The sequence below is a fragment of the Dendropsophus ebraccatus genome, chromosome 13 (assembly GCF_027789765.1).
Source record: "Dendropsophus ebraccatus isolate aDenEbr1 chromosome 13, aDenEbr1.pat, whole genome shotgun sequence".
NCBI classification, from domain to species: domain Eukaryota; kingdom Metazoa; phylum Chordata; class Amphibia; order Anura; family Hylidae; genus Dendropsophus; species Dendropsophus ebraccatus.
The window spans coordinates 8,977,094-8,989,655 of record NC_091466.1 but is presented as its reverse complement, the minus strand read 5'-3'; the positions used below and the strand labels follow the sequence as shown (position 1 = coordinate 8,989,655).

At 54.1% G+C, this 12,562-nt stretch overlaps 1 protein-coding gene and 1 long non-coding RNA gene across 3 annotated transcripts in view; one reads left to right on the top strand and one right to left on the bottom strand.

Moving 5' to 3' along the window:
• Positions 1-50: 50 nt before the first annotated feature.
• LOC138770406 (uncharacterized) lies at positions 51-3,286 on the bottom strand. The gene is made up of 3 exons (XM_069949509.1): positions 3,263-3,286; positions 2,421-2,876; positions 51-80 (listed from the first exon to the last, which is right to left on the bottom strand). The coding sequence occupies exons 1-3, from the start codon at positions 3,284-3,286 to the stop codon at positions 51-53; spliced, it is 510 nt and encodes a 169-aa protein (XP_069805610.1).
• Positions 3,287-3,688: 402 nt separating this feature from the next.
• The window catches only part of LOC138771084 (uncharacterized), a 35,860-nt gene continuing 26,986 nt past the window's right edge, over positions 3,689-12,562 (top strand). Inside the window, exon 1 of one of the 2 annotated variants that reach the window (XR_011359546.1) lies at positions 3,689-3,880. This is a non-coding gene — a long non-coding RNA (uncharacterized lncRNA). Of the gene's footprint in view, positions 3,881-4,353; positions 4,450-12,562 lie in introns of those variants that run through there. The other variant, XR_011359547.1, reaches the window with a different exon arrangement.

Sequence of the window (12,562 nt, the reverse complement as noted above, 5' to 3'; positions counted from 1 at the left end):
AGGTTCAATACATGGGAGACAGGAGGCCCAATACATGAGGGGCAGGAGGTTCAATACATGGGAGACAGGAGGCCCAATACCTGAGGGGCAAGAGTCCCAATACATGGGAGGCAGGAGTCCCAATACATGGGAGGCAGGAGTCCCAATAAATGGGAGGCAGGAGGCCCAATATGGGAGGCAGGAGGCCCAATACATGAGGGTTAGGAGGCCCAATACATGAGGGGCAGGAGGCCCAATACATGGGAGGCAGGAGTCCCAATAAATGGGAGGCAGGAGGCCCAATATGGGAGGCAGGAGGCCCAATACATGAGGGGCAGGAGGCCCAATACATGAGGGACAGGAGGCCCAATACATGAGGGGCAGGAGGCCTAATACATGGGAGCCAGGAAGCCCAATACATGAGGGGCAGGAGGCCCAATACATGAGGGGCAGGAGGCCTAATACATGGAAGCCAGGAGGCCCAATACATGAGGGGCAGGAGGCCCAATACATGAGGGGAAGGAGGCCCAATACATGATGAGCAGGAGTCCCAATACATGGGGGGCAGGTGGCCCAATACATGGGGGACAGGAGGCCCAATACATGGGGGGCAGGGGGCCTAATACATGGAAGCCAGGAGGCCCAATACATGAGGGGCAGGAGGCCCAATACATGAGGAGCAGGAGTCCCAATACATGGGGGGCAGGAGGCCCAATACATGGGGGACAGGAGGCCCAATACATGAGGGGCAGGAGGCCCAATACATGGGAGGCAGGAGGCCCAATACATGGGGGGTAGGAGGCCCAAATCATGGGGGGCAGGAGGCCCAAATCATGGGGGGCAGGAGGCCCAATACCTGGCGGGTAGGAGGCCCAATTCCTGGGGGGCAGGAGGCCCAATACATAGGAGTCAGGAGGCCCAATACCTGGGAGTCAGGAGGCCCAATACCTGGGAGTCAGGAGGCCCAATACCTGGGAGTCAGGAGGCCCAATACCTGGGAGTCAGGAGGCCAAATACCAGGGAGTCAGGAGGCCCAATACCTGGGAGTCAGGAGGCCCAATACCTGGGAGTCAGGAGGCCCAATACCTGAGGGGCAGGAGGCCCAATACCTGAGGGGCAGGAGGCCCAATACCTGGGGGGCAGGAGGCCCAATACCTGGGGGACAGGAGGCCCAATACATGAGGGGCAGGAGGCCCAATACATGGGAGGCAGGAGGCCCAATACATGGGGGGTAGGAGCCCCAAATCATGGGGGGCAGGAGGCCCAAATCATGGGGGGCAGGAGGCCCAATACCTGGCGGGTAGGAGGCCCAATTCCTGGGGGGCAGGAGGCCCAATACATAGGAGTCAGGAGGCCCAATACCTGGGAGTCAGGAGGCCCAATACCTGGGAGTCAGGAGGCCCAATACCTGGGAGTCAGGAGGCCCAATACCTGGGAGTCAGGAGGCCAAATACCAGGGAGTCAGGAGGCCCAATACCTGGGAGTCAGGAGGCCCAATACCTGGGAGTCAGGAGGCCCAATACCTGGGAGTCAGGAGGCCCAATACCTGGGAGTCAGGAGGCCCAATACCTGGGGGGCAGGAGGCCCAATACCTGGGGGGCAGGAGGCCCAATACATGAGGGGCAAGAGGCCCAATACATGGGGGGCAGGAGGCCCAATACATGGGGGGCAGGAGGCCAAATACATGGGGGGCAGGAGGCCCATACCTGGGGGGCAGGAGGCCCAATACCTGGGGGGCAGGAGGCCCAATACATAGGGGGCAGGAGGCCCAATACATAGGGGGCAGGAGGCCCATTACTTGGGAGTCAGGAGGCCCAATACCTGGGAGTCAGGAGGCCCAATACCTGGGAGTCAGGAGGCCCAATACCTGGGAGTCAGGAGGCCCAATACCTGGGGGGCAAGAGGCCCAATACATGGGGGGCAGGAGGCCCAATACATGGGGGGAAGGAGGCCCAATACATGGGGGGCAAGAGGCCCAATACATGGGGGGCAGGAGGCCCAATACATGATGGGCAGGAGGCTAAAGATACCAGCAGGGTAAAGTATTGAATGAATCCCTGGACTGGTGAAACAAATGCCCCCCCTCCCCTCATCCATCACCTTCATCCATCACCTTCATCCTCTCCTCCTCCACAACAGCCGCTCCTCCAGCACCTCATCAACCACCTCGACACTCTCCTCCACCACCCTCTCCTCCTCACCTCCTCCTCCACTACCTCCTCCTCCACGACTACCTCCTCCTCCTCCACCTGCACCTCCTCCACTTCCACCACCTCCTCCTCCTCCACAACCTCCTCCTCCACCTCCACTTCCATCACCTCCTCCTCCACTTCCATCACCTCCTCCTCCACGACCTCCTCCTCCTCCTCCACAACCACCTCCTCCACCTCCACGACCACCTCCTCCTCCTCCACAACCACCTCCTCCTGCACTTCCATCACCTCCTCCTGCAGTTCCATCACCTCCTCCTCCACTTCCACCATCTCCTCCAGCTGTAGCCCTTCCTCCTCCACCTCCTCCAGCACCATCACTGCCTCCATCACCACCATCTCATCCACTACCATCACTATCACCTCCACCAGCACTACCGCTCCGTCCACTACCACACGCCTCACCGCCATCACCATCTGCACCAACACCTCTCTCACCACTCTCACCAACAATCCTTCCACAACAAAATCGTCCACCACAACAACTACATCCGCCATCAGCATGATCACATCCTCCACCACTACCCCCGCCATGTCCTCCTCCACCGACACTACCTCCTCCTCCGCCACCTCCTCCTCCACCGACACTACCTCCTCCTCCGACATCTCCTCCTCCACCGACACTACCTCCTCCTCCGACACTACCTCCTCCGCCAACACCAACTCTTCTGCTCGCCTTTCTCTCTCCTAAAAATAAAGAAGAACAGTCAGGAGTTACTCAATGGGGAACCTGTCATATATAATATAGTATATACCTGTAGGGATCAGGATAGAGGGGTAGTCCTATCATATATAATATAGTATATACCTATAGGGATCAGAATAGAGGGGTAATCCCATCATATATAATATAGTATATACCTGTAGGGATCAGGATAGAGGGGTAATCCCATCATATATAATATAGTATATACCTGTAGGGATGAGGATATTCTAGCAATAGTTTCCTCCTATATTATAGAAGAGAAGGAAGGACACAGCAGACTTACCTCCACCAACCACTAAACACCTCTGGAGATTCTAGAGCTCTGCAGCTGCTTATATACAGTGTGTGATGTCATCATGACCTATACAGGAGCCTTTTGTGATGTCATCATATGCGCGGGAGGGGCCAACAATAGCCAGTGATGTCATCATCTGCGGGGGAGGGGCCAACAACCTCCACATGACAATGTGCAGCCAATCCAATGGAGAGACAAGTATTAGTGCAATGCGGAGACAGTGTCAGCCCTAATAGTGAATATGACAGATAATAGATGTGCAATCTCCTATGTATGATGACACTGTATACTGCCCCTCTATATAATCCACATATACATCACTCTGCTCTATATACTACAGTGTCCCAGAAAAGCCCCGCCCCCATGCATAGAAGCTGAGACATATAGATAGAAGCAATGTACTGTGGCAGTTATATCTGCAGGCTGTATATTCTCCCTGCAGCCACTAGAGGCCGCTCTCTCCTCCCAGCTCCAGTATATTCTCCCTGCAGCCACTAGAGGCCGCTCTCTCCTCCCAGCTCCAGTATATTCTCCCTGCAGCCACTAGAGGCCGCTCTCTCCTCCCAGCTCCAGGGCCTGGCAGGGAGGACACTCCTGCAGCTAGAGAGCCTGAGGGAAGAGAGGAGGCTGCCGGGAGCCGGGACCTATGTGTAATGGGAGATGGTGCCTGCCTGCAGCTCTTATATACAGGTGTATGGAGCAGTATATAGTATATACCATGTGTGGTGACCAGTGATCTGTATAGAGGTGACACTATGGGGGAGATTTATCAGAAATGGTGTAAAGCGAAACTGGCCCAGTTGCCCCTAGCAACCAATCAGATTCCACCTTTCATTCCTCACAGACGCTTTGGAAAATGAAAGGTGGAATCTGATTGGTTGCTAGGGGCAACTGAGCCAGTTTTACTTTACACCATGTCTGATAAATCTCCCCCATATGTTCTTATATATAGGTGTATGATGCTGTATACAGTATATAGCAGTGATCTGTATAGAGGTGGGTCAGAGGGAGAGGGTCCAGGCTAGTTGGGGAGGAGGCGGCCACAGCTGTGCAGGGGTCGGGGTCGGGCAGATAGGTGAGCAGGCTGTGTGCGGTGCAGCAGAGGTTACGATTACACAGCAGCCTCCCAGGCTGCATCACTTCCTATTCTGCGTCATGTAACACGTCCCTCCCATCAGGCTGTGCACTCTGCTCCATCTGTTTCTCTGCATCATTTTCTAGGATTTCCCTAAAGATGGAGAGTGACACAGCAGCTTGTAGTAAGTGTATATGTATATGTGCTGTATATATGATGTATATGTGCTGTGTATATGTACTGTATATGTGCTGTATATATGTGCTGTATACAGGGCCGGCCTTAGGGTAAATGGCGCCCTGTGCGAAACCTTTTTTTGGCGCCCCCTTAAGGTAACATACAACTCCTTCAGCCTCCCATGCCTCCAGACAACACCCATCACCGACCCCTCCCCCCACCATACACACAACTACCCACCAGCCATTCATACAACTACCACCCCCAACCCCCGAAACAACTAACACCCCTAGCTCCCCACCAACTACAGCCCCCCACACAACTACCACCCCTAGCCCTGCCCCACACAACTACCACCCCCAGCCCTGCCCCACACAACTACCACCCCCAGCCCTCCCCCACACAACTTCCACCCCCAGCCCTCCCCCACACAACTACCACCCCCAGCCCTGCCCCACACAACTACCACCCCCAGCCCTCCCCCACACAACTACCACCCCCAGCCTTCCCCCTCACAACTACCACCCCCAGCCCTGCCCCACACAACTACCACCCCCAGCCCTGCCCCACACAACTACCACCCCCAGCCCCCCTCCACACAACTACCACCCCCAGCCCTGCCCCACACAACTACCACCCCCAGCCCTGCCCCACACAACTACCACCCCCAGCCCCCCTCCACACAACTACCACCCCCAGCCCCCCTCCACACAACTACCACCCCCAGACCCCCTCCACACAACTACCACCCCCAGACCCCCTCCACACAACTACCACCCCCAGACCCCCTCCACACAACTACCACCCCCAGCCCTGCCCCACACAACTACCACCCCCAGCCCTGCCCCACACAACTACCACCCCCAGCCCCCCTCCACACAACTACCACCCCCAGACCCCCTCCACACAACTACCACCCCCAGCCCTGCCCCACACAACTACCACCCCCAGCCCTGCCCCACACAACTACCACCCCCAGCCCTGCCCCACACAACTACCACCCCCAGCCCTGCCCCACACAACTACCACCCCCAGCCCTGCCCCACACAACTACCACCCCCAGCCCCCCCCACACAACTACCACCCCCAGACCCCCTCCACACAACTACCACCCCCAGACCCCCTCCACACAACTACCACCCCAGCCCTCCTCCACACAACTACCACCCGCAGCCCTCCCCCACACACAGAACTATCACTTCCAGCCCCCCCCCCCCCACAACTATCACCCTCAGCGCCCCCCCAACACTATCACCCCAGCCCCCCCACAACTATCACCCCAGCCCCCCCACACGCACAACTACCACCCCCAGCCTCTCCCCACACACACAACTATCACGCCCAGCCTCCCACACACACACAACTATCACCCCCAGCCCCCCCCCCCACAACTATCACCCTCAGCCCCCCAAACAGCTACCACCCCCAGCCCTCCCACACACTCAGCTATCACCCCCAGCCCTCCTAAACAACTACCACCCCTAGCCCAGCCCCCCCACAACTATCACCCCAGCCCCCCCACAACTACCACCCCCAGCCTCCCCCCACACACACAACTATCACCCCCAGCCCCCCCCCACAACTATCACCCTCAGCCGCCCAAACAGCTACCACCCCCAGCCCTCCCACACACTCAGCTATCACCCCCAGCCCTCCTAAACAACTACCACCCCTAGCCCAGCCCCCCCACAACTATCACCCCAGCCCCCCCACAACTACCACACACTCTACCCAGCCTCTCCCCACACACACACAACCATAACCCCCAGCCTCCCCCCACACACACAACTATCACCCCCAGCCCCCCCCCCAATTATCACCCAAGCCCCCCCCCCCACACAACTTTCACACTCAGGACCCCTCCAAAAAAATACCACCCCCTAGCCCCCCCCCACAATTATCACCCCCCAGTCCCCCCCACACAGCTATCACCCTCAGCCCCTCAAACAACTACCAGCCAACCCCCCCCACAACTACCACCCCTAGCCCTCCCCCACACAACTACCACCCCCAGCCCTGCCCCACACAACTACCACCCCCAGCCCTGCCCCACACAACTACCACCCCCAGCCCTGCCCCACACAACTTCCACCCGCAGCCTTCCCCCTCACAACTACCACCCCCAACCCTCCCCCACACAACTACCACCCCCAGCCCTCCCCCACACAACTACCACCCCTAGCCTTCCCCCTCACAACTACCACCCCCAGCCCTCCCCCACACAACTACCACCCCCAGCCCTGCCCCACACAACTACCACCCCCCAGCCCTCCCCCACACAACTTCCACCCCCAGCCTTCCCCCTCACAACTACCACCCCCAGTACTCCCCCCCACAACTACCACCCCCAGCCCTGCCCCACACAACTACCACCCCCAGCCCTGCCCCACACAACTACCACCCCCAGCCCTCCCCCACACAACTACCACCCCCAGCCCCCCTCCACACAACTACCACCCCCAGCCCCCCTCCACACAACTACCACCCCGGCCCCCCTCCACACAACTACCACCCCCTTCCCCACACAACTACCACCCCCAGCACTCCCCCTCACAACTACCACCCCCAGCCCCCTCCCCCACACTCAGCTATCACCCTCAGCCCCCCAAACAGCTACCACCCCCAGCCCTCCCACACACTCAGCTATCACCCTCAGCCCTCCTAAACAACTACCACCCCCAGCCCAGCCCCCCCCAACTACCACCCCCAGCACTCCCCCTCACAACTACCACCCCCAGCCCCCTCCCCCACACTCAGCTATCACTCTCAGCCCCCCAAACAGCTACCACCCCCAGCCCTCCCACACACTCAGCTATCACCCTCAGCCCTCCTAAACAACTACCACCCCCAGCCCAGCCCCCCCCCCAACTACCACCCCCAGCCTCCCCCACACACACAACTATCACCCCCAGCCTCCCCCACACACACAAATATCACCCCCAGCCCCCCCCCCCCCCAACTATCACCCAAGCCCCCCACACGCAACCTTCACACTCAGGACCCCTCCAAAAAAATACAACCCCCCAGCCCCCCCCCCCCACAATTATCACCCCAGTCCCCCCCACACAGCTATCACCCTCAGCCCCCCCCAAACTACCCCCCCCCCCACAACTATCACCCCTAGCCCCCCCCCCACACACAAACTATCACCCTCAGCCCCCCCCAAACTACCACCCCCACCCCCCCCCCCCACAACTATCACCCCTAGCCCCCCCCACACAAACTATCACCCTCAGCCCTCCCCAAACTACCACCCCCAGCCCCCCTCCCACAACTATCCCCCCAGCCCCCCACACACACAACTACCCCCCCCCAGCCCCCTCCCCCCCACAACTATCACTCTCAGTCCCCCAAATTACCACCTCCAGCCCCCCCCCCTCCCACAACTAGCCCCCTCCCACACAACAATCACCCTCAGGCCCCCCCCCCCCCCCCCCCCCGCCAAACAACTAGCACCCCAGCCCTCCCCCCACACAACCTTCACCCCTGCCGAGAGTTCTTACCTGAGCACCGGCGTAGCATGACTTCACCCAGACCGCACGTCCCCTTACTGATTGGCTGGACGTGCGGTCCAGGTGACGTCATGCTTCGGCGCCGCGCAAGGGAGGAGAGGAGTTTAGCACCGCGGGAGGAGGGCGGCCAGGGGCGCTCCGGCAGAGAGATGCACTGCACATCTAAGGGCCCTATTCCACGGGACGATTATCGTTCGCATAATGGTTAACGATAAACGATCCAAGCGACCGCTATTACGAAAGACCTGAAATCGTTCGCCCATTTACATGGAAAGATAATCGTTACTTATGAACGTTCTTGCGGTCGTCTTGTCGTTGCTATTGCATTAGTCACTACTGCGAACGACCGAATGACGTCTTATTCAATGCGAACGATTTGCAAACGAGCAACGGTAAAAATAGGTCCAGGTCTTATTAAACGATCAACGATTTCACGTTCGGTCGTTAGTCGTTAACTGCTATTCAACCGAATGATTATTGTTTAGATTTGAACGATTTAACGATAATCTGAACGATAATCGTCCGGTGGAATAGGGCCCTAAGTAGAACTTCTATTTGTAGTTAGATGGGCAGTGCATCTCTCTTCCTGCCGGAGCGCAGTAATTTACTTCCATAAAAAATCTCCAGTCTTCCGGTACTTATCAGCTGCTGTATTTCCTGCAGGAAGTCTGGAGAGCAGGAGAGGTTTTCTGTTTTTATAAATGTTTCATATAATAAAGAACTACAACATTATATAAAGCTGCATCAGAGATATATGAGCTGAATCATAGACAGAAGAAGTAAGAGACAATGACTACAGAATAGCAGGAGATGCATAGATGGAACACATAATACAGCATAGTCCTTTAAGAGAACAATAAGAATAGAACAGGCAGCATATAAGCGATAATTATTATGTTAATTTGTTTTCCCTGAGACCCATTGGCATCACAACGTATGGGGTTAAATCGCCCCTGCGAGCCCCTGGGACGAAGGAATTTTAATGAATATAATTAGCATAAGCTTTTAATCCCCTCCTACGGATGTATAAATAGGCCCCGCCTCCTCTCGTCATCAGTCAATAACAAGCACCCAAAAAAAAGGGAGGGTGCTTGTAAAGCCAATGGGTCTCAGGGAAAACAAATGAACATAATAATTTTCGCTTCCCTCTTGTCCCATTGGCATCACAACGTATGGGGAACTAGCAAGAAATCCCCAAGGGTGGGTTATTCCAGAGCAGCGGCACTGAGCACTGATCTGGCGAAGGCTGTTCTGGCCTCAAACTTAGTGTTTAGTCTGTAATGTCTTACAAATGTGGACAAAGATGACCAGGATGCAGCCTGGCAAATGTTCTCCAAGGGTACGGAAGACTTTTCAGCCCAGCTGGAAGCAACCGCTCGTGTGGAGTGTGCCTTCGTAAATTCTGGAGGAGACTTGTCTGCCGATGAATAACACAATCCAATTGTATCACAAATCCAACGCAATATAGAAGGCTTTGAAGCTTTCTTCCCCTTATTTTTGCCAGAAAATAAGATAAGCAGATTTTCATCCTTACGCCAATCCGCTACTCTAGACAAATAAATTCTAATTCTTCTAGAGACGTCTAAGAGCGATAGATCAACCTCATCCTGGGACTGGCTTGTTGGAGAAAATACTGGAAGGACCACCTGGTCATTAAGATTTACAAATGAAGGCACCTTAGGTAGGAACCCTGGCAGGAATCTAGGGGTCACCTTGTCCTCTGCAAACACCACATAAGGGGGAGATGATCCAAGTGCTTGAAGCTCCCCTACACGTTTGGCCGATGTTACGGCTAACAGCAGAGTACACTTAAAAGTAAGAAACTTCAGGTCTATCTCCTCCAATGGCTCGAATGGAGGGAGACAAAGTCGTCTGAAAACAAACAAAAGGTCCCATGAATCCACCTGTTTTGTTATCCTAGGCCTTAACCTTGTTATGGCCTTAACAACATTTTTTACTTCCAGAAACTGGAATAGTCTACAATTTAAATGTGCTGACAGGGCTGCAATCTGGACCTTGATGGACCCTGGCATCAACCCTTTGTCAAAACCTTCCTGAAGAAACTCCAACAATTGAGGAGTAGAAGGATTCCGACTATCAATTTGCCTCGCAGAACACCATGATTGAAAAATGTTCCATATACGGCCATAGGATTTGTTTGTGGCAGTACTACGAGCATGAGCGAGTGTGTTCAATACTCTTTCAGAAAATTGTTCTGATTCTAATATGATCCCCTCAGTCTCCATGCCGTGAGGCTGAGACTGGCTAGGTCCTGGCAAAGGTGATGTCCTTGTGAAATCAGATCCGGATTCAATGGTAGTCTCCAGAATTCCCCCCTGCTCATATTCATGAGCAGGGTGAACCAGTCTCTCTTCGGCCAGAAGGGTATGATGATGATCACTGACGCATGGTCCATCCTGATCTTCATGAGAACTCTCGGAATCATGGAGATTGGGGGAAAGATGTAAGCCAAATGAAAATTCCATTGAATTGACATTGCATCCACGATTGACGGATTGTCCCTTGTATACAGGGAACAAAAATTCCTCAGTTTGGCATTCTCTGCTGATGCCTTAGGATCTATCTGAGGAAGTCCCCATTTCCGGGTCAGCTGAATGAACACTGTTCTCGACAGTGACCATTCCCCCGAAACCGTCAATTCCCGACTCAGCCTGTCCGCCAGAGTGTTGTGGATGCCTCTGATGTGCATGGCAGTTAATCTGGACACTCTGGGTTCCGCCCATCTAAAGATACATTCCACTTCTCTGAGATGTAGAGATGATCTGGTACCTCCCTGCTTGTTGATGTATGCCACACAAGCAGCGTTGTCCGTCCTGATCCTCACAGCCCTCTGAGTTAACATTAGAGAGAAATATAGAAGAGCTAGATATATAGCTCTGAGTTCTCGAACGTTTGAAGGGAGTAATGACTCCTGCCTGTTCCATACTCCCGAAACCATCTTCTCCTCTACATGGACACCCCAACCTGTGCCTGAAGCGTCTGTTGTAATCGTGATCCAATCTGGCTCGATTATAGAAGCTCTGTGTTTTATCTGTCTCCACCAGGTTAGAGACTGCCTGGTCTCGGTGGATAACACATGAAGTCTGTCCAGATCTTCTATCCTGCGATTCCATGACTTTAGGAGTTCCTGTTGTAGGTACCTCATGTGCCACAGTGCCCAAGGTACCGCATCTGCAGCTGAAGAGAGGAGCCCCAAAAACCTTATTATAGTCCGAAGAGATACCTGTCGAGGCGGGATGAGAACTTGGGCCCCTCTCTGGATACGAATCACCCTGGGTGTTGAGAGGAATAATTTCATTTGTATGGAGTCTATTACAAATCCCAGAAATGTTTTTGTTGTGGACGGAACAAGATCCGACTTTTCCTGGTTGATTAGCCATCCCAAATGAAGAAGTATGTCCAAGACATAATTCAAGTGAGCAATCAGAAGAGTCTGAGTCTGGGCCGTAATCAACCAGTCGTCTAGGTAGGGAATGATCTTTATTCCCTGTAACCTGAACAGCACCATGACGGCTGATACAATCTTTGTAAATACAAAGGGGGCTGAGGTTATTCCGATGGGAAGGACCTTGAACTGAAGGTGCCTTACCTCTCCCAGTAGCTGAGTCGCTATGCGCAGATATTTTATGTGTGCTGGTAGAATGGGAACATGGAGATACGCATCTTATAGATCTATGGATACCATAAAGTCCCCCTGCTGTAGGAGGATCTTTACTGACTTTATGTTCTCCATGCGGAACTTTTTCTTGGTCATAAACTGATTTAGATACCTTAGATCTATAATGAGCCTCCACTTTCCAGATGGCTTCGGAACAAGAAAAATTGGAGTATACACTCCCAGACCGATCTCCGATCGAGGTACATCCTCCAAAGCCTCTACTTTCAGGAGATGAAGAATTTCTTCTTCTAGAACTGGATGCTTTACTTGACCTAGGTATCTTGATACCAGAAACCTGGGGGGAGGAAGAGGAGACAAAGGAAGCACATAACCGCAACGGATAATGCTTACAATCCAGGTGTCCTTTATTAGATTTTCCCAATGAGAAAATGAGTTAGGCGCCCCCCCACAAGTATAGCTATGGCGTCAGAAATCAGGCTTTTTTGAGGAATCCTTGTTCTGCTGTTTTCCTCCTCCTCTTTTATTATAGTATCTACCCTTGTTTCTGACCTGGTACCTACTTTTTCCTCTCTGAGGGGATTTTCCCCTAGGAAAGGAACTACGAGGTCTGTAGGAACCACTACTGGATGTCAATGGAAGAGATTTCCCTTTTTTGTCGGATAATTCCTCCATCAGTTTGTCAAGTTCTGGACCAAAAAGTCTGCCGGGCTGGAACTCCATATTACACAATTGGAACTTGGAGTTGGAGTCACCCGCCCAAGGTTTTAACCAAAGGGCCCGGCGACCAGCTGTAGATAAAGCCATGGATTTTGAAGCTAGCCTTGTCCCTTGTGATGCAGCATCACAGAGAAAGTCAATGGCCATATTTACTTTCTTAAATGAACGTAGGACCTTGTCCCTGTTCACACCGGCTTCCAGGTTTTCCTGGACGTTAGCCAACCACCTTCTAAGGCTACGAGCTACTTCAA